The 22314-nt window shown below is 41.0% G+C and overlaps 3 protein-coding genes across 5 annotated transcripts in view; 1 reads left to right on the top strand and 2 right to left on the bottom strand.

Annotated features, from left to right (window-relative positions):
- LOC105836219 (protein turtle) overlaps window positions 1-15361 on the bottom strand; it is a 256293-nt gene extending 240932 nt beyond the window's left edge. The window contains exons 1-6 of the mRNA XM_036290535.1: window positions 15271-15361; window positions 15081-15197; window positions 13728-13854; window positions 12593-12868; window positions 2607-2841; window positions 2186-2222 (exon numbers count right to left, since the gene is read on the bottom strand). The gene's annotated coding sequence lies outside the window, so the exon portion shown is untranslated. The remainder of the gene's footprint in view (window positions 1-2185; window positions 2223-2606; window positions 2842-12592; window positions 12869-13727; window positions 13855-15080; window positions 15198-15270) is intronic.
- An 86-nt stretch (window positions 15362-15447) lies between these two features.
- On the top strand, window positions 15448-16665 carry LOC118644170 (ubiquitin-60S ribosomal protein L40). Of its 2 annotated transcripts, none has more exons than XM_036291027.1 (3): window positions 15448-15590; window positions 15995-16194; window positions 16380-16665. In XM_036291027.1, the coding sequence occupies exons 2-3, from the start codon at window positions 16005-16007 to the stop codon at window positions 16574-16576; spliced, it is 387 nt and encodes a 128-aa protein (XP_036146920.1). In that variant the 5' UTR covers window positions 15448-15590; window positions 15995-16004; the 3' UTR covers window positions 16577-16665. The 2 variants fall into 2 exon arrangements, with proteins under 2 accessions (XP_036146920.1, XP_036146921.1); XM_036291028.1 differs by having other exon boundaries at window positions 15526-15659.
- Window positions 16666-16738: 73 nt separating this feature from the next.
- Window positions 16739-22245, bottom strand: LOC105836056 (polyphosphoinositide phosphatase). 2 transcript variants are annotated; one of them, XM_012679824.3, is made up of 14 exons: window positions 21954-22245; window positions 21649-21874; window positions 21090-21257; window positions 20057-20423; window positions 19689-19935; window positions 19420-19615; window positions 19149-19347; window positions 18497-19078; window positions 18299-18411; window positions 17986-18226; window positions 17694-17909; window positions 17375-17557; window positions 17145-17313; window positions 16739-16985 (listed from the first exon to the last, which is right to left on the bottom strand). In XM_012679824.3, exons 1-14 carry the CDS (start codon window positions 22035-22037, stop codon window positions 16890-16892), a joined length of 3087 nt encoding a protein of 1028 aa, XP_012535278.1. In that variant the 5' UTR covers window positions 22038-22245; the 3' UTR covers window positions 16739-16889. The 2 variants fall into 2 exon arrangements, with proteins under 2 accessions (XP_012535278.1, XP_012535279.1); XM_012679825.3 differs by lacking the exon at window positions 21090-21257 and having other exon boundaries at window positions 16742-16985.
- Between the last annotated feature and the right edge of the window lie 69 nt (window positions 22246-22314).

The raw sequence follows: 22314 nt of genomic DNA on the forward strand, positions 1-22314 counted from the left end.
AAAATTGTATCCTCAACATCAAATTATTTTAAATACGTGGAAATTGAATTTCAATCTGTGCTCGGAACGCAACTGTCGGCAATAACATTGCTAACGTCGAAAAGGCAGGCTTCTCGAAAATTGTTTCCCGGTGTATAGCCGTCGCGAACAGTCCGGAGTAAATTAAGGAACGCCTCGTTGTAAAGGAATAACGTCCAATGCAACGCGAGTTCGCCGGCATATTCAACCGCGGAAATAACGATTAATGGATACGATTAAAACCAAGAGCGCCGTTACCACGCTCGATCTACCCGGCCCTTAAAGAAAATCGATTTTTGAAGATGAAGTATAATAGCTGCACTTTCCTGATATCATCGCCGGTGAACGTATGAAATTTACGCGTGTTTAGATTAATTGCCGGCAAAATAAAAATTGATGGTAGAAGCGTAAGAGGTAAATGACTGCATTAAATCACTGGTATATCAGTTTGACGAAGAAATGTAATCAGTTGCAGGAAAACTGGTGTTACACATTGCATGCATTATCCCTCTATCGCCATCGGCGCGATGGATGATGTACTTTATACTCGATCTATTTAGAAAATTGAGCATGAGATCGTCCCCGCTTCTTTCCTCGACAGTTACGGCGCATAAACCCGTTCGAGCTCTCGTAGATGTGCGCCACATAAATATCCATTTGCCGCAACAAATTCCTTTCTCTCACAGCGATAACCGAGAAGCGAACGGAACATTGTCCAGGAAAAATTACGAGATCATCTGGCATACCGCGAACGCCGTCCCCCGCCAGAATATTTAACGACGCCACGCTGATATTATGGCTGCGAGTTCTCCTCAGATATTGAACTTAGACTTCGCGATAATGCATACTTTCGAAAGCTGGCGATATTGAACCAAATGTCATTTTACTTATCTTTGTTATGAAAACTATCTTTCAACTTTTAACGATTTATTATTCGTTCATGCCGCAAGAGAGGTGAAAGATATAATAGAAAAGCAAAGTAAAAATGTGCAATACAATCGTTGTTTCCACGAGCGATAAATGCAACTTTTTTTACCGTACTACTTTTGAAGATACAACGTATACTTCTAGAGAGAGAAAGAGAGAGAGAAGCAATTATTACCAATGAATAATGATACTTCCGTCGGCCATTATCGCACTTCGTTTCGTGAAACAATATACCGCGCGCGAAGCTTAATCCGCGTAAGCCGGGAATCTGCATGAGGCGAGTTAAAGTCGCGAGGGCGCGCGTTTAAACGGCGTCCTGACTAGCGATAATTTAACGGAGACAAGGCACTACCTATTTACGTAGGAAGCGAACGAGGTACAGCGTCGAAAACGCCTAGAGCCAGATACGAGAATGGCGTCTTTGGAAACTTTCCCATCGTATAACGTCGTCGTCGGCGTGCGGGCACGCGCGCTTGTCTCCTCCTAAACGTTTTGGCCAAGTACTTTAAGTTTACACGACGGGACAAGTTTGCGAACTTTAACTTATTTGCTTCCGTGCCGGATTACCGGTTAAACGGCCCCGGTCGCCGGGAGGGTTAATACAAGCCGCACGGTCCATGCAAAAGGCGCACGATCGCCGATACCGAAACCGTCACAATTCCACCGATCTTGCTACGTTAAAGGTAAAGAAAACTTTGAAGGTAACCAACACTTTTGTAAATGGCGAAAAAAGCGATTGTAAGGGCCGACGTGACGCGAATAACGGCGGAAAAATGATCGCATTTCCGCGGGCCGCTCGTCCGGAATAGTTATTGCCGTATATGCCACCTTATCGCACATGTGACACCGTGATTTGCGACGGCAGGTTGCCACGATGGGTTACAACACTCACGGGAGATAATAAAGGAAATATGAAAATTGCCTGGGATAAGAGGATCACAGTTATCTCAAGTGGTTTAAGTTATTTACATCAGTTAAGCCGCTTAAGCAACTTGGAAATTAATGTCTTTTTACTGAAAAATGTTTTAAAACGTTTATTCTTGAAATATGTCTTAAGAGCGTGCGTCAGAATTAAATGTGTCTCTTGTTTATCTAGTGTACAAATTGCCCTAGAGAAAATACCGACCCCACAACTTTTCTTAGCTAATTCATTTTAAAGCGAATAAAGTGTCGTATATTCATTTGCAATATCTTTCTAGCAATCCATTATTTTTAAATAAAGTAAAATAATTTGACTCACCGGAAGGTGCGGAGCAACGAAGTCATAATGTGTTAATCTATAAACAAATAAATTAAAATTATAACAATATCCGAAATAATTCATACTTTAAAAAGTAATTATTGTACGCATTCAGTTTTTTACTTGTTTTTCTTAAGTAAAGTATATAATTAAATACCTAATAATACAATTATCAATATATTTAATTAGATTCTGATAACATTACGAAAAAATCTTTATCTTATAATTATCATTATTTTACACTTTATTAAATATTTAAATCTCTTTATTTTATTAATTTCAAAGAAATATGTCTAATCAAAAACCTAATTTTAATTTTGTTGTAGAATCAAAAGAACGCAATGTAATCGTTGTGAGAACAAGTCGCGCGCGATTCCACAAAAATATCAAGGAATTAATAAATAATAAAAATTACACGTACCCTTGGAGTTAGTTTCACCTGATGCCACCTTGGCCTCCTCCTCTCAGGTTTGTTCGTTGCGTTCATACACTCGCGAAAACACAATCAATTGCACACGATATCGTTAAAAAATACGTTAATTGCACGGCACTGTATTACGACGAAAGAAGAACGCGACAATGAACGTCGGCAATGAATTTCGAACAACAGAATTTGTAGATCGACCAGGAGCACCTGCCATCCTCGATGTTGATATCTATAAAACAAATTTTCCACGTTTTTAATTCAATTCCTAATTCTCAAAATGATTAGTCTATGACTGAGATTATAATTGGCATAATATTCATTTAAAAAAATATAACGAGATCAAGTATCGTTACAGAATTATACTGTATTGATGTCAGAAAGAAATTTCTATTTTTTTATTGCTCTGATTCTTACTGCTCTGATTTTATAAATTTACTTCGGAAGATATATTAACCTTTCCGAGAATATTTCAGATTCACTTAAAAAAAAAACGTTGAACGCGTTTATATCTCACATTAAATTGATTTCGAATCACTTGTAATAGACAGATATTAATATTGCAAAATACGTTTTGCAAATTAGTTTTGGCGTTTTAATATAGAATTTGGTACAGAATTGAATACTCAATTACGAAGAATTTTCATAAAATCGGAGCGAAAGTTAAAGCCAATTATCATTCGAGCATATTTCGTGTTTACAATGACTAAGATAAGTCTTATCTATTTCTAATTGCATTTTAAACGTCAGCTTGCGTAAAATTTCCTTAGTGAATTTTGTCAAGTTCTATATATATAATACATAAACAGGAGAGCTTGATTGAATAACCGATCAACGCGACGGGCGCAGTTATGCATGTATGTATGTATATATGTTAGAAACTTGTTTAGCGCTGCCCCTCGGGACTGAAATTCTGCGGTGGCGTCGGCTGGTGCAGTCGGTTCTCCAGACATGTAAACTCGCGCCAGCCGAGATACGCATCCGTACTATCGCAACAAGCCGTGCTTAACTCGATTTGCCAGTTTATAACCGCTGAACGTGTCCTCGAAAGTAAAAGCCTCGTTCTTGACCAAGATTTGCGTAGAGTAATTTTCATAATTACCAAGATACAGATAACGCTACTATTATAAGAGTCATTTCTGAGTTTACACTTTTGAAAGAGAGACAATCACTTATTATACTAGAAACTTGTAAATCCAAATAGAAAATAAACCGTTTGATTGTATAATAACAAGTCTTATTTTAAACGTGTAATTTTCTTTCAACAAAAATCGAAATTAAATTTCCAAGATCTCGCGTTAAGATCGTAAATGAAAGTTATCAGTATCCAACGAAAAGATTAATACTATACGCCGAAGCGATGTAATACATTACATTGTATGAGACGAGAAGTCATCGATATATATCTCTCGGGCTTCTTCGTTTCGCAGCGCTATAAATAACAACTGCCGATATAATCGGGTCGGGCGATATTCCACAAAATTAGAAAAAAAGTTCGGTATAGAAAAAGAAGTGTCTACCCTTAATACAACTCATCGATCGTCGTTTATCCCACCCCTTACCATCGCAATATCATTTTCCCCTCCCTTCATTGTGGTGTACCTAATACACCAAAGAATGCACAATGTTATCAGTGCGATGATGTGAACCAAACCGAATTATCGCCACCGAAATAAGCCAACCAAATATCGTTCGCTAAGGCTAGCTCTGTGATCGAGATTCCTTTAATAGCTTCCGGATGAGAGACGCCACCAGCGTGAACCGGATCAACGAATTTCCTAATATCCAAGCATCGATCGCTCATGACGGCTATTTACTTTATACCCTTCATCCCCTTTCTGTCTTTACGTGATGCGATCCAAGAAAGGACGCGAAGGTCCAGAAAAGACGTGAAAAGGAAACGGGAGCGAAAGGACTTCTTGATTCCTCCATCCCCTGCTTTCATTTCACCCCTCAGGTCTCATATTTATATAGTGACTGTACTAACAGAAAATTAATCCGAGACTAGAGACGTTGATATAATGAAAGCTAATTTTAGGAAATTTTCCGGTGACGGTCCCCGCGAAATTAATCGACATCCGCGCATCAACCCAAATATACGAATCTCCGATAACACATATTGCCGGGTGCCAGGTAATAAAGTTCGATGGGTTCGAGTACGGATAATGCGTTCGTTACTTTTTCCTCAATTTTTCTTAAATCCCATTTAAGCAGGCGCTTCCCTTAGTTGAGTCCTTTATCAGGGATCTATCGATAGAGTCTCGGCTGCCGACGTTGATTTCGTCGATACGACGAAACGACGAAAGCCAGGCCTAGCAAAGAAGTTCGTGATATCCAATTATACGCAAATTAAATTTTCCGCGACACCAATTATCGATTTCACGAGAGATTTTGTCAGAGAGCTTACCGATAAGAAAAATCTCCGAATGTTTACTAAGAATTTTATCCGCGGCGCAACACGCGATAAATAAATGGACGAGATATCAGCGCGTCGCTAACATGAATTATTATTTTTCAACGAAAACAGTATTGTATAACGCATAGCGCAGGGAGCAAGGGATTAAGTTAATAACTCCGACTATTGTGTGTACGGCGTGGCTGAAAATCTACTACCTCCTTGCCGCAAAATGCTGCTCTTAATGCTTTATTTATCTCTGCGTCAAATTACTTGTGCATAATGAAAGCGGAGTGGCTTGCCTCGTATGAAACCGCGTTGTGCAAATGAGTTTTTCATTAGTGAAATATCAAGTACTTAACGGCAGAAGGTAGCTTATAGTCTGAAAGCCGATGTTCCTCGACGAGGGCGCGTCGCTACCCTTTCAATGGAAGAATTAACGTACCTTAGCTAATGTCTATTTTTGCAGCGCAACTTTTTTCCCGTTGCGGCACATTTCCCGTTAGGCGAAAAAGGGACATTTGCCGCTTCGTTTCGTCGTTAAGCCGTCCGCCCGCGGCATGCGAAACTTGCGATGAAAATTACATTACGTTCGTCGGGTAACTCCGTTTGGAAAGCGGTCGCACGCGAATGTAACAGCGGTCAAAGGCAGTTAATTTTACGCCGATTAATATTGACTCATTCTATGTTTGAAAGGATCTTTCCGCTATCCTGTTCCGCACGCGATATTTCCAACCAAAGAATAACATTTATAATTGCCTTCTACTCATCGCTTTCTATTGGCACCTGCGCTATTAAAACGCCTGGCTCGGTATCATTGTATTTCGTTGCTGTATGATCCATTTCACCATTCAAAAATAATTCTAGTATCAGAAAGCAGAAAATATTGTCTTAATTAATGTAAAGCTATGTCGAGAAATTGCAAGATTGTAAGACTGAGAGCAAAATAAAAAGATTAATGAAGGTATCTCTGTTTAAAGTCAAAGATGCTTGTACGTACAGCGCATCGCGGCGTGTGTCACGATGCATCTCGAGAATGCTCGAACTCGTAGGCGAGCCTCAGCGAGGTCTAATAAGGTATGAAGAGAGATGTATTCGGAGTACGAGATGAAACGGACGGATGCGGACACGCATATCTGTCAGCACGTGTCCGTTTTGCGCCTCGTGTGCAGCAACGTGCAGTATGCATAACTTGTAGCGTTGAACGCGCCTATCCCGAGCGATGCGATGCGATGCGATGCGACGCGACGCGACGCACCGTGCTCGTTGGCTCGTCGTTGTCGTCGCCTCCATCGTTATCGTCGTGTCGGCGGTCACATATGCATATTCAAGCTGCCGGCCTAGACGTCGAGTAAATTAGACCATTTGGCCCGCTCCATTATTGAAGGAAACCTGCGGAACGAAGCGGCTGCGAGCTTGTAATGCGCGACCGGTGCATTCGCAACTCCGTGACTCCTCGGCTTTCCCAAAGTTCGGCCGGGATGCGAGGAGCCGCGAGGGGGGTTTTGGCTAGGACCCTCGACAGGATACTGCCTGGGACAAGATGGTCCTACAGGGACGGTAAAATGTGCATCCTCTCCAAACTTTGTTAGAACAGTCGACGCGTATAATATGCGCGAGTTCTAAGTATATTTCCTATAGATGTGTATGAATATATAACAAATAATAAACCGCTTATATATCTGGACCACAAATATCGAATTGTAAAGTTTCATCGAAACGATATCGTTTCCTCGTGTTGATTTTAATTAACGCCTGGTAGAGTTTCAGAGAAGCGCATTTGAGGAGAAACAGAGAGAAAGGGAGCGAGAGTGAGAAAGAGGAGGAACAAGATAGGCTTGGCAACACCTTGCTACACGCGTTTCGAACCGCGCATTCTCATTACCAGCGCGAAACAATTCGCGTGCGCGCTCAGACGAAAGATAAAATCCGCAATTTTCCACGTCGGCACAATAAGTCGCAATTTCAGCGCTTTGGAAGTTTGTTCGCTCCGCACGAAATCGCTGCCGTGCCCGCCGCCAGCGTGGGCGGGTTTCATTCATCGCGCCATTACAATACTATCGTGATAGACGTGGAAACGGCGGCGCCGCGCGCGAATGCGCCGTTTGCGATTGTGCGAGGCGAAATGATGTGCTGGGTAGAGGTGGTTTTGCGCCGGAAGCTGGCGGCGCGGCCGCTCACTTCCGGTCTGGTTTCGCGATTCAAAGGAAGACCTGCTGGTTTCGTCCTCCGCGTCAGCCCTTGCGCCACCCATTCGGCACTTCGTAACGTTCGTTAATTACAGTACGCCGTCGTCGTTCCGTCGTCCTTTCGCTAATACGGAGAAGAACTCGCGCCATCGTATTTAGAAACAATAGGTCAGGTCGATCCGATAAACACGATGTCGCGATCATTGATGTCGCATCTCCAAATTGCAAAATAGACAACGGGCGTCGATCGCATAAAATTTCGTCCTTTTGATACGAAGAACCACTGTACAAGTTTTCGATTCAAGATGCGTCCGTGAAATACAAAGAATCGATCCCGTATTGCAAAATAATAACGTGTCGATTGCGCGCTGCAAAATTCATTACCATTTCATATTTAATTCCAGTCGAAGATAATATAATCCAACTCTCAGCTGGCGGAAGATGGTAGCGATCCACCTGATTTCATATACGGAGAGCATCGAGAGCGACTTCTCTGGATTTATAGTCGCGATTCTTGGAAAACAAGTCCCGAATACGGCGTTCCCGACACGGAGGAATAAGGTATTCGCAGACGAAAGTACCTTATTCGACAGTATTTCGCCAGAGGAGAGAGAGTCGAGCAAGTCGCCTCCTCGCGCGCCTTCAAACTCTCGCGCTAAATAAAGTCGAAGGACATTTAATTTACATACATTTAACTCCCTTGCTATTTTCTTCTCTCTCTACTTTTATCTTTTTCTCTGTCTGTTCTCTCAATAACAACGTTCTTTTTCTCGCATGGACTGATCCGACGATATCTCTCGGTCATCCCCTATCCCGACGGCGACGGCGACGGCGACAATTTCCCAGTCCTGGTCCAGCATACAACACCGCGACTAACCCTTCTCTCTTTCGAAATCCTCTGTATCTCTTTCCTTTTCTTTCTGTTTTTCTCGCGATTATTTCTCTCATCGCTTCTATAACGTACTCCAGTGTGTTTTCCATCTCTCTTCACCTTCACGCGTATCATCCTCTCGTCTCAGTCACCGCTTCCACGTGGATTCTCTCTACCGTTTCTCTCTAACCCGAAAATTCACTGACCCAATTTCCACTAAACTGCATTGCGTGTCCTGTACGCGGTTGCACTTATCTACAGCGTTCGAAATGTTACACGCTGTCCTCTCCTTTCCCTTTTACCACCCGACGAATCCGATATTTCACCCTCGCATGTACACGACATAGCGCATCTACCTCAGTTTCCATTCACCTCGCGGACATGGAAAAAAATCTGCCGTTTCGAATCTGTCGGGTTTGGTGTCTCCGCTTGAATGACGACAACGGACGGAAATAATCGTACACAAAGAGGAAAGATAAAAGAAAGAAAAGCGACAACTAAAAATATTCGCGGCACGTGACGTGACGAATGATAAATACGACGAGGGAAAAAAAAAGAGCGAGCTAATGAAAGGCAAAAAGTCTCAAACTGTTAAGTGCCGCTGGAAGTGAATTTAACTTTTTAATTTGTCCCACTTTTTGCATATCGTTTTACTTTTATCGAAAAGCTATATTGGAGTACACTTTGCAAGAAACGTGCTGGCAGCCTCGCCTGCATCGCACCGTACATGTTACGTACACGCTGATATATATATAACAGGTACACACAAGCGTTGCAACGAACAGCCCGTGCTCGTAATTGCCCGGCACTCCAGAGCCTATACCTGTTGTCTGACGCGTGCCCGCGTAAATACCTATCCGCAAATTTCGCATTGTCGACGCGATACTTTTAGATTCGCGACGAGTGTACTGCATTGTAAAGTAGCGATTAATACGAAAGAAGATAAGGAGGGAGCAACATCGGGGGAAATAATAATTCGCATAATTCATACGTAAAATTTGATATATATATATGTCGATTTAAACTTTACCAAATGCGATTTAGAGAGCGGATAATGAAAGGCAGACAATATATGCCATCTCTAATACACGCTTCTTTATATTCCCGCTCTTGTACTCAATATCCAAAATTTCCCGTAGGTGTGAGGTAAGGTACCGCTGGATCGATATAATCATGTAACGTTACGGAGTTTGTAAGACGATCTCATATACATCACGATGGCTAAGTACCCGGTATTCTAAAACAAAACCAGTCTTCGCTGTTCAGGAAACTCAAGTCAGCGCTCTCGTACGCAGCCGTGCTTATTATTAATAGTGCCACGTTAGCAAGTTTTAATAATACCGCGAGCGTAAGGTATATAAAAGCGTCGTTCATTGTGTCGTTAACATACCAAAAATAACTTTCGGCAGTTTCTTGAGTTTACTCTGCGTAAACGAAGCTAACAAAAGTAATAAGGGAGGGCGGGGGAGAGAGAGAGAGAGAGAGAGAGAGAGAGAGAGAGAGAGAGAGAGAGAGAGAGAGAGAGAGAGAGAGAGAGAGAGAGAGAGAGAGAAGAGCGTGTGATCGATGCAAACATACGTATGTGAAAGCGCGCGACATGTCGGCGTGATTCCTCTCGAATAGGTCCAGAAAACCGTGAAACAGCGTGGATTACGTGAGATTCCGGATCGGAAATCGAGGTAAAAGCGAAACGGCGGTCGTTCGTCCGTCAATGAACCGTAATTACTGGCGCGGATCACAGCTGCGATTAAATCCTGCGTCCGATCCGTTGCGACCTACGGCAAACAACTCTTGATTGCACTTTTCCGATTTTCCACGGTTGGAGTAACCGGGTACGCGATGGTACGCCGCGGCTGCTGTAAAACGGAACGGACGACAAAGAAAAAAAGAGCAGCTGCGAGAGCTTGCGGCGGAGAACGTTCGCGTCGAAGCTCGCCGCGAGCAAACGAACAGCGAGCCTGATAATTCGTTCTCTCTCTCTCTCTCTCTCTCTCTCTCTCTCTCTCTCTCTCTTTCTCTCTCTGCAGAGACTGGACCGTGGTCCAGAGGCGCGTTGTTACCAGGTAAACGCGCACGACCGCGCGATTCGGGGTCAAAGTGTCATGAAAGGTTAAGCGTAGTTGAACGAGTTCGCGTTAAGTTAGGCTTCAATTCCGCTCGAGTATATCGCGAGGGAGGAAAGGGGGAGGGAAAGAGAAAAGGAGGAGGGGAAGGGGAGGTATCGCGGTAGTTTAATGATCTTACTAACTCGGACGGGCTTTTCCATTATTAGTTCGGCCCGCGGGTAAACTCGACCTATCTTCATGCTAGGTACAACATAACGCTACCAACGACGACGTCGGAGATGCTATACTGCCGTCCTGATGAGATCGTGCCCCGCTCGTTATGCTCGGTCGTGGCGACACGGGAGACGCATGATTAGGATTAACGTTCGTGTGCATTCGCCGGTTGATCTCCCCCTCTCTGTCTAGGTTATCGTGACGTCAATGCTGCGATCCCACGCCGCGGTCCATCATTGATGGTTTTTCATGGAACCGGAAGGGGGTTAGAGCGACCCAATCTCGCGTCCCGTCCCCGGTGTATCGTGACCCGGTTGCGAAAGTGCGCGTAATCAATTATTTGCCCCTTGACATCGCACGATCAATCGATCGGGCGCTTCCCGTTCGACCGATTTGAATTTGCACGAGTACTCGGGAGGCCTACGCGAGTATTTGGACACAGGTATTCGTTTGAGCGCGCGTAACGCTGAATTAGGAGAAAAAAAAAACAAGGACTCTCGCGTTCGTAATTGTGGGAGAAACGCGCCTGCAAAAAGGTAACTTTTTCCACGATGTATATAAGTTTTATCCCGCGCGACTTCAGATTTTTCCGGAGCCGACGGTATTAGCGAGCCTTGGCGTCCGGGAGTCGTCTATTTTTACGACAAATAAAAATATTTTATTAAAGCGAACGGAAGTACGCCGCTGCACGACGCGCCCTCGGTTATGAAACTTTCATATCCAGGCCGTACGCTCACCGGTAATGCAGAGTTTAGAGCCAACGTAGATCCTGGGAAGGTCGAAAGGCGCGGTTTATCTGTCCTTAGAGAGCGATGCGGTTTCTTTTAGATTACGAGTACTTTACGTATTGTACATATATACCGACGTTTGTAAAGTTTTCCAGAGTGCCTTTCCCGAGAAGCACGTAACAACGTTTCGCGTAAAAGCTACGTGCTTCTCGTCCTAACGACGCGGATTCTAGATGCTCTAATTAATTTGGAATAATCTCTAATAATAAAAAAAAATTATCAACATTCCCTTGTCTGAGATCCATCGTTTGTACGATCGAGTCGGTCGTTACGCGTGCGTAAGTTGTAATCGGGTGTAAACTTGCGGGCTCGAAGGAGATTCATCACACGCTGCTTCATCCCTCGGCGGGGTGTTCTCGACCAAATACGGCGGATAAGGAAGGGATGAGGGTGCGAGCAACAACACTACTCGACGGCTCTCGAGAATAACAGCGGCAGCGTTGTCCGCGGTCGAAATCCTCTTTCCTTTAGAGGAAAGAGTAAATATTACCATGGAGCTCTCTCCCGCACGCGAATAGTTCCGTAAATAAAGGGCAGCCGCGTGCGTCACCGGCATAATGCGATTCGGCGGCATTAACGTCGGATCGCGGATTCGCCGCTGCTGCGTTCGATTTTGAATTCGTCTCTCTCGATAACCCTCGGCAGATTAGATAAAGCGCAAATCTATTATTGACTACGTCGACGCGTCGAAGCAGAAGCGGAGCATCTTCGCGAGTAGCGCGAATCATCGTTGAATTAACGCGGGACGTCGATCGTGATCGGGTCCCCTTTTCAATTAGTCGATAACGATTATTTATGATGAGATACCGTAAGAGATAGGGCCTCGCGTGTGCGAGGTAAACTTTATCGCAGGTCCATACCTGAAATGAACGTGTCGGCTACACGTGTCGGATTTAACCATTAACCCGGGCTTACTCGTACACAATTCAAATGCAACCCGAAGCCACGGCGATCCGAGCTCGCCGTCCTCTAATTTAAGCCACGTCACAAGAGCGGCGCACGTTGATTAGCCTAGGCAAATGATTGGTGATACATACGCCCGGTCGGCTATCTCGTCGGTAAGCATAGCTTATTTACACAACCGGAGCACGCTGCTCTGCACTTCCATTCGCGTAGTAAGAAGCTGCGGATCCCATTACACGACTACAATACATAAACCGTCGCATAAATACGCTACGCTTTGGGCATGCGCCGCTTCTATGCGGCGTTTCAATCGTCAACGTTTCGCTAATGTTGCAAACATGCCGTTACTTGTACTGAATCAAGATATACGGACTAACGGAAACTTTCGGCTCGTTTTTAGTATTCCACAACGACGTAGTAAGCTTTTATATATTTGTCATATATTTAAAGTATAATAATCCATTGGACTTGTGCTGTAAAATAAAAGAAACCAAGCCGGGAAATCAATATCTTTTCGAGCGGCTGTAAAATAAAATCCAATTGAAATTTCGTACTCACTGAGTCGTTGGAAAGCGAAATTTTATTCTCCGATCGATTCCTCCTTCAGTACGTATGTTATGGACGCGGGGCTATTCCTATCTCCTGATATATCCATCGGCTTACGCAATCTGCTAGCTCTTCACAATCGTGTCGCCTCGCCGGTCCACCTGGGCGAAGGAAAATCCAGTTATCTATCGGCTGTACTTTGCATCCGAGAGCCCAGCAATTTGATTTCGGCCGAGATATAGTTGGCCGACACGTTCGGTTAATAGACCGGTAATTGCGCACGTATCGCTGAAAATAAGGAAGAAAATCAATCGATAATCACGATATCGATAACGATATACCCGGGTCACCCGGGTATATCGTTATCGACGAGTAAAAGTGGAAATGGAAGAGGAGAGGTGCGAATTCGTCTCCAACGGGCCAACAAGTGTCGCGACACTCGTTCGAGCGCAAGTACGTTAGATCGATCGTTGGCCGTCGACGGTTTTCCACGGTCTTCCATTGTACAGCAAAATTTATAGGGTACTTTTCGCGTTTTCACCTCCCCCATTCGCACTTTTTCCGTCTATCTATTCCCCCGGCGTGAAACGCGGTGACTTTGGAGAAATGCGCGATCTCCAACGAAACGCTCGAGGAGACAGAGAAAGAGAGTCGTAAAGCTTCTTTGTAGTATCGCGAAACTCATTCGAGTTTATGGAATGCGTCCGGCGGACGCGCGCAGACGGAAGAAGGCGGAAAAATGGTTGTGATATGAAAACCTGAGGCGAATTAGAAAGGGGAATCGCGAAAGGAGTTTATCCTGGAAATGTGCGATCTTTGAATCGTCTAATATATTTTGAACAAAACAAATTTACGGGCATTCAACGTTCCAGTCGTACAATCTGCAATGTTTAATCTACCATAAACAAAATGGAAAATTTATGAACCATCAAAGTTACATACGAATCATTCAATTTATTTAAAGTTATACTACGTTTCAGTATTAAAAATTTAAGATTTAAAATTTGTATAAATTTGAGCACAATTCTCTTTAAAGATTTAAAAACGATTTAGTTTCTTGTTTGTTTTTTAATAAATTCATTTTTCAATTCATCCACACAGCTGCAATTAGCTAATTAAAGAAATATAAATAATAACAAAGACGTACCGTCTGTACCAGATGATCTTCTCTTTGACGATGTATCGCGAGGATCTCGCGCTTGCAGCCGAGCAGGCGACATGGCAAATCGCACATAATTGCGAGGCATCTCCCTGCTCTCCAGACAGGTGAGCATCTAGGTCAGGGCGTAAAGTTTAAGGGTTACTACTGAAATTTGCATATCGCTCGGGTCCGAGGCGTACGACAATCCCCGTCTCCCATATCCGCGCGCGCGAGCAAGCGAGCGAGCGAGCGAGCGAGTGCAGACAGTGTCGTAAGTGCACGCGAAATTGCGCACACGTATTACTGCAAGATAATACGCAAACGTATCTCGAGATCGCGATACTGGACTTCGTTATTGACTCCTCGCTCTCATTAAGGAATAACGACCGACGTCGTCGCTCGACGCTGTTTAAGCCCCTCCTCGCAAAACGAAAAATCTCACCAAGCACCGTCATGTCTGCGTACGCGTTAAGGTACCTTTTCATGCTGACGCTTGACGCTAAAAGTGAGCGTCAAAAGCGCCAGCGTGGAAAGGCACCTTTACGCTTCTTAAATATATTAATAACAAATAATTCGACGAACCTCGTTTTTCCGTGCTATCCGCTTCCGTGGACCGCGTGAACGTCTGGCGACGATCGCTGTGCTTTCGGAAAACAAATAGCATCTCGGCGACGCGGAAGCGGATCGTCTCCCGAAATCTCCGATGACTTCGATAACTCTTTGTAACGGCGCATTAATGGCGACTTCGCGCGACGCTCGCGACACTCGGCGATACACTCGCGATACAACTGCGCGCGCGTGCGAATCATCTCCAGGCAATCGCGAACGGCACAGGAATTTGCGATCCACGACAACACAACATCGTCCCGCGATTAAACGCCCGGATTCGGAATCGAAATTTCGGAGGAGAGATCTGCTGCGGTTTCGAAGAGATCAACGTCGGCGGGACGCGAACTAACGAATGTTCAAAGAGCCTGCAAAAGCACCGAGCACTGGCCAATCGCTGCGGCGAATACTGGGACGACGATCTCTCGTGGACAGCGATTGGTCGATTGCCTGACTGGACAACTCGGACGCTAGCATCTAGACCGCCGACCATTCGTTTTGGCGCGCAAAATTCCCGGCAAAATTCTTGGCGAACTTTGAGATGATCGGCAGAGCAAATCGATGAACGATAAATGCAACAATCCGTTAAACACGCCTGGAATTTTCCGAAATATACGTAAACGATGTCAAAATGTCGAATTCTCGCGCGGGCGTGGAATTATCTCGAGCTCCAAATATATAATTATCATTCGAACGAGAAACATTACTTTGATATTCATTTGTTTTGCATTAATTCTACATGTTTAAACAAACCTGACGTTCCTGTAGTTCGAGTAGCATGTTTCGTTTCGTACGACTCGCGTCCGTTTCTCTCTGCCAATGTAGATTAACCTCAATCTCGGTTTAACTTTCACCCTTTAGTTTTTAGAACTAGAAAGAAATAAGAAGTTAAATCGAGATCAAAGTCTATTTATCTTGATAGAAATGGACAATAATCGTTTACCACACGTCGCGAACGGATCTTGCTCGAGGAGAATCCGAGGAACGACCTGTGACTCACACACACATCGTACCCCGTCCATAATCCGTGAATCGTCGCGTAATGGCTCTCACGCAGAGCTGCCAGATTTTGCCGGGTTGCCCGGCACGGTAGGCCGTTCTCACGGATACGGATAGACGTCACGAGAGCGTGATGGTGAACGAGTGTGCTCGGACTACGAAAGATGTCACTTGAGTCGATGCATCCGCGTTGTCGACGGAAGTGAAGGCGGCCATGTTGGAGGTCTTTTAGGTTGGTTTTATCGACAGCACGTTGTCGGAACGGTAAGTGTGACATTCGTTCCCGAAGATTCTCTCGAGTCGTGTGTTCTTCGTTTATCGTCAAGTCTCGTGGTAAGCTCCGATCACCGTTGCTGCTTCGCTTTCCACAAAAATCCGGATAATTCTCGAACAAAAGTGACCTGAAAAACAAATGCAACGCTAGACGACCTTACGTTGTTAACGATTATTGGGTTCTCGATTATTCTAAATTTTAGTGTTCGTTTCCCTGTTTCCCCACGATTCCGGACTCCTCTTCAATAGAAATTGCAAATCGAAAGCAATTAAACGTGTCGCGGCACACTTCGAGCACGCGGTCAAAGTTGGAAGGTTGATTTACGTCGCGCCCACGTTGACATCGCTTAATTCCAACGATAGCTCACGGCTCTCTTGATCTTATTATGATTCAGGTAAACCACCATGCAGATCTTCGTGAAGACCCTCACGGGTAAGACCATCACCCTCGAGGTGGAGGCCTCTGATACCATCGAGAACGTCAAGGCTAAGATTCAGGATAAGGAAGGAATTCCACCGGATCAGCAGAGACTCATCTTCGCTGGCAAACAACTAGAGGATGGACGCACCCTTTCAGATTACAACATTCAAAAAGGTACATACATATGTAATATTAAGTTAATTTACTGAACTTGTCGAGAGTTATCGTGAGAATAAAAACCAGATTTTCTATAGTGCAAAATCTCGAGTGTTTCACCAAATTTCTAAAAAATTATAGAAATATAAGTAAAAGAGACATTGTAGGTATGTATGAAAATAATTTTTTTCTTTATTTTGCAGAGTCTACCCTCCATCTGGTACTTCGTCTCCGAGGTGGTGTTATTGAACCTACACTACGTATACTAGCACAGAAGTACAATTGTGACAAAATGATCTGTCGCAAGTGCTATGCTCGTCTTCATCCACGAGCAACTAATTGCCGTAAGAAGAAGTGTGGCCATACAAATAATATCCGACCAAAGAAGAAGCTGAAGTAAATTAAGCACGGCACGAATTCCAATTTCCATGTCATGGAAATGGAATTATATCTTTCTTATATATGACATCAATAAACTGGTAAACTAATCTTTTGTACTTTATTCTTCTTATGTCCAATAAAATAAACTTGTCCATTAGGTTCTTGAGATAAAGTAAGTATATAATCGCATATCGTAAACATATAATGAATTCCATTTTCATTCGTTTTGGCAATTATATGTACAAAAGTAATATTAAATTAACATTAAATATGTTTAATATTTACAATATAATGTACAATAATTTAATTTATAAAACAAAAATAATTCAGTCTTATCCAAAAGATGCTGGTTTCATAAGCAGTCTGTACTGGGCAGCATAAGTTTCATATAAATTCATATTCTTTGAATTTGGTATTGTGCCACCTGCCTGTAAAAATATTCATAGATACAAAATTAATATATTTTAATTATGCACAACCAAAGAGGAACCTGAGAACAGTCATCGCGTCGTTTTAATAAGGTATTTTCATTCACCAACGCTTCTATGTGCGTGAGTTTCCTCTCTGGCACAACATATTTTACATACCGTGGCTCTCTTTACATATTGCTCGTATATATTTATGCTCGACTCTTTAACATTAGGTAGCGTAATGACGGTGGCTGCAGTTTCATGGAAGGGTGCTTGTTGAAATAATTTTGAACGCAATTTAGTATGATCTATAAGATATGTTGCATTGCGTCCTATTAAAACAAATCTAAAAAATAAAAACATTAAAATATGTATAAAATTTATTCAATATTTGTGAAAACTGTTACCTTTTGTAAAGAATAATATCGTTTCGCTTTGGATATTCTGGTTCTGTACCATATACTTCTTTCATAGAAGGAAACAAGGATTCAAATGACGTTAATTCTAAACTATCTTTGGAAGTAATTAATTGGAAATCATCTATTTGTTGATGGCTTTCATCTTCATCCGAACTCGAATCTTCAGTTGAACTGCAATATACAATCGATAATCTTAATTTATCAAAATTAATTATAAATATTAATTTCTACTTATTAATTTTTTTTTACTAATTAATATTAACTCTAATGAATATATAAAAGTAACGATCAAATTTTAGATATGTACCTTGCACTAGACGTTGTACTACTCGTACTACTTTGGCCAGTCATAGACGGATTTTTCATATTTAAATTTTTACTGCCTGTTTCTTCTCTTCGTCTGCCTGGTCGTACGCGAACAGCAAATGGACTGTAGCAGGTGGTAAAGTGTGGCATAAAATCTCTGACAGAGTGACTTATTTTATATGCATACACCTCAGATAGTAAAGATAATTCATATGGCCTAAAACATTTATATACAATTTTTCATAAAATAAACTGATGAATAATATGAAAAATTATAAAATAAATGGTACTACCTATGATAGTCATAATAAACGTCAATCATGTCCTCCATTGAATTTTGCACTTGTATCATTTCTGAGCAGGATTTAGTTACTTCATCAAGTGCATAAGGAAGACACTTCAGTACACTTTTATCCCACCACTGTGTTAGAAATCTTCTTTTACGCAAGTAGCGACAAGCAGGTAAATGATGAAGATAATAATCCGATAGACTCTCCCATATTGGAGGCTTACCTTCCTCAGGTATGAACAATCCTTAAACATAGGCATGTTAAATGATCATCATAAATTGTTTTACAAAGAATAGATAGATATATATTTACTTACCCAGAAATAAGTTAATTGTGTGCTGTTTTTCTTGATCGCTAAATGTATTACTATAATATCTGCTTAAAGTTTGCATAATGTCGTTACCCTGACTTGTCCATGGAGCAGTTTTTCTAAATAATAATTTCATCAAATTTAATCAAAATTTTATTTTAATTACATATTGCGAGATATTCAAATGTAATAATATTTACCTACCTATATGTTTTAATTCTGTGAACCAATTGTGAACCACCGTATTGCAGAGCTAGAGTATCCCCATGATCCTCGTACAATTCTTCTAACATCCTCACACAATCAGAATCAAATTCAAGTTTAGAAGACTCGAGTACACCTAAAGCACACAACTGAAATCCTAGAGCACATTTTCCTATTGCAAACTGAGCTGTGTTAGTTCGATCTAAACAATCTACACAATTTGTTCTGATGATTCCAGTTTGCACAGTTCCTCTCTTAGCAAAACATTCCTTTACTTTATTTTGGATTTGATTTAATTCATTCATTTTAATGATTTCTGTATTTGAATCGTAACTGTGTATAGAGCTTGTTTGCTTGTTATAATCCATTTTAATTGAAATATTATTAGAGGTTCGGGCATCATTTAAATTAAATGACAAAGTCGAGTTTGAATTCGTCTTGTGAAGTTTCCTCATATTACTGTTTTGTAATGAAAACAAATTTCTCTGATTGTAATAAGGATTTTGGGATTGATATATACCAGTTTTTAATACAGCATTGTAAGCAATATTTGCTAGTCGTGCCATAACGTTCACCTTTTTTCTATAAAAGAGACAAAGAAATAACACAAAATTGTTATTTCTGTATAATTTTAATGTTAATAGAAACCTACCTTTTACTCATGCGTGCCATATCAAAACTTATATATTGAATATGATGCTCTGGAGGTAAAAACTGATTCAAATATTTTACAGCCGTACTTAATTCTTCGCTTAATGTACTTTCATGTTTCTTTTTCTCTCGTTTTTTAACTAAATTTAATATTATTATTGGTGACCCATATCTTTTCAGTAGTTGGTTAAAATGTGCTCCTAAAAATTTTAAATATATAGATATAATGTCACATATTAGAATAAAATTTGTCAATTTTTATATGTCAATACCTGCTGTTTCCACATAAGGATCGGCTAAATCACAAGTTATAGTCGGTTTTGGGACCATTTTACTAACATCCTGACTCCAATGAGCAGGCACTGATCCACGCATTTGTACAAAGGAACTGAAGCGTCCTTTACTTAAAGAACTCACACCAGAATCATGTACGATTTGTTCCGTTTCTACTTCGTTCGCAACATCCCCCTGTATACATATAATTATTGATCAATTAAAAAAATTTTAATGAAGGATACCAATTGTAAGCATCTGCACGTACATCAAAATTTGCGCCACGTTTTAGGAAGCGGGTCCCTGCATATTTGTTACTCCTTCTGGCGATAACGGTAACGTACATAGATCTTCCAAAAATGCTCACATTTGACTGACCAATAAATCCATGTATTATGTACAATATCCATTCGGGATGCAAATCTTTTTCCACTGGCTTTAAAAGATGGGAATTCCACACAAAACGACGATGTGGATTACTGCGTATACCATAATCTATATATTTCTCGCCTTTACTGTAAATATGTTTCAGATTATTTTATTAATTATTTTTTTATTATATATTACATTAAGTGTATAATTTTGAAATTTTCTTAAGTTACACAAAGACATCAGCATTCAGATATTGTAACATACCATTCAGTCTGCCAGTCTTTTCTAAATGCCCACATGTTAAAAAAATCTTCAGCATCATCCGAGTCTTCAGATTCCTCTTGGTTAATAGGTACATCGGATTTAATACATGTTGGCGGTGCCATATTACTTTGAAAAGTATGTGATATATCATATGAATAACTAAAGTAGAAGTTACTACTGAGATCGATACTCTGGAACATCTTTACATATCTCTGTTCGTCAGGATGGAAGATTCGTATAATGTCATTCGGTATGTATATCATTGATGTGTCTTCTATTTTATATATCGTATGATGACCAATAACTGCAACTCGGCGACGTTTTGTAACTAGGATTATATAATATCCTTCCAAAAAACGTACAAATCCTGTATCAAATATTTCTTTCTAAAATATGTCTACAATTTATTACTATAACTATTAAATTAACAGATATACTTTATATGTTTCCACTATACAGTTCTAAATAATAAAAAACAAATTGAATATTGACAACTTGCTTACATATTTTACGCAATCCTAAGCACTACTAATTTTTGTAATAATGTGTAGCACCCATTGTTTACGTGGTATGTAATATTCATGCATTTATCCTAATTACATCACACGTGAGAAATATAAGTAAATATTATATCATGCATGAGAAAGAATATGTACATACCATGATATACCATGATGTCTGATTATGAATATTAATTCTGTTAATCATGTTTATTATTCTAATCTAATTGTGCTATATCGGCCTGTCAAATATCAATTTATCAACCGAATAACTCTGTATAGTGTTATCTAATGTATAAGCATAATATTTTGTTACATATTCTTTTTAAATTAATACTTGAACATTTCCTTTTAAACCAATTAAAATTTCATCTATTATTACATTTGACAATTCACATGCTTATATTTTAACAAACAACAACTATCTATAATAAATATCCAAAAGCAATTTTTTTTTCTTTACACAACAGAATTATTCTGTTTGCCAGATAACTACCTTTGGTGTTGTCAATAAAAAGCTCGTTATGCCTTACCAAGAATAGCAAAAGCTGGCACTAGCCTGGGGAAAGTATCTCTCTGCCACATACTCTTCCAGGTGAATTTAGTTTGTGTCGGTTTGTGCAGTGGTTTTTGTAATTCTTGTCGCTCAGGCTCCTCTGATATACCCAAACTAGGTTCTGCAGGTTCTTTAATATCTTTGCCTTTATTAGCAAGCAAATGTAAATAAGCTAAGTTTCACGTGACGCCGCTAACAATTAATTTGGATAAAATGCTTTTAATGTCTGATATAGTAGTATAAATGATATTAGTAACAATACGTAGCAAGTTTTTTACATGATATACAGGAGAGTTAAATATCATACCACATGAATAAAGCTTGAAATACTGAGGAGCCTAAGCTTCATCATCCTTATCAATATTATAAAATAATAGAGAGAGAAAAAGGAAAAAGTGCACATTTAAATAAACATATGTATGACTACCATAAAACTATATTTAATACATATATATTGCAGAAGCTTATGCGTGCAGTTATGACCATTTTTGTTTGTCAATGTGCATTGCGAGAGAGCACGTGCGTGATAATCTTACCAACAATCCCAAAGGCGGATACGACACGTGCAACACCACCCACGTTATTGCGCTGTCCCGCTCGCGTTCGGTTACCCATATCAATCATGTTAACCAGATCTTTTATCTCATCCTGAGTATACTCCCTCTTGTCGTCCACCACAACCAACTCCCTCGGTTCCATCCTGTCTATTTTCAGGACTCGGAAACGCGTTAACGTGTTGTTGGATCCCATCAGATAGAATCGCTGTGAAAGCGTAAATGTGAAAAACGAGGATTCTTGGGGGAAAATCAGAAGAAAGTTAAAGTGTCGATTCGAAACTCACAGATTTCGTCTCGTACAGAGCAATTTTTTGTATGGAGGAGATAATCGGATGAAACACCATGGTCGGTTTGCTTTGTTCTTCCATCGCGACACAGCGTTTTTGTTACGGTTTTATCTTCATAAAAGACCTCAACGAACTCTCTTATGTCATAACACCTGCATCTCTTGCCTTGCAATAGCAGACGATACACATGAAATATAACCTTTAAATAGATCATCTGGTCTTTATTTCTATTATTTGTCGAGAGGGCGTTAGTACACAGATACAGTTCTGTAGTTATATTTGTAAATTGTTTAAAAAAGTAAGATAAATTCATGTTTGGATACCAAAGCATAGATTTCTTTTTACATAAGATTTATCC

The sequence above is a fragment of the Monomorium pharaonis genome, chromosome 8 (genome assembly GCF_013373865.1).
Source record: "Monomorium pharaonis isolate MP-MQ-018 chromosome 8, ASM1337386v2, whole genome shotgun sequence".
NCBI lineage: Eukaryota > Metazoa > Arthropoda > Insecta > Hymenoptera > Formicidae > Monomorium > Monomorium pharaonis.

What these genes read in the sequence shown, in the direction of transcription:
- LOC118644170 (XM_036291027.1), top strand. Translation starts at nt 16,005, where the DNA reads ATGCAGATCTTCGTGAAGACCCTCACGGGTAAGACCATCACCCTCGAG. An exon ending in AGATTACAACATTCAAAAAG is followed by an intron (nt 16,195 to 16,379) that starts GTACATACATAT and finishes TTTATTTTGCAG; the next exon opens with AGTCTACCCTCCATCTGGTA.
- LOC105836056 (XM_012679824.3), bottom strand. Translation starts at nt 22,037, where the DNA reads ATGGAAGAACAAAGCAAACCGACCATGGTGTTTCATCCGATTATCTCC. An exon ending in AAAGACTGGCAGACTGAATG is followed by an intron (nt 19,936 to 20,056) that starts GTATGTTACAAT and finishes ACATATTTACAG; the next exon opens with TAAAGGCGAGAAATATATAG. An exon ending in AACGTGGCGCAAATTTTGAT is followed by an intron (nt 19,616 to 19,688) that starts GTACGTGCAGAT and finishes ATATGTATACAG; the next exon opens with GGGGATGTTGCGAACGAAGT.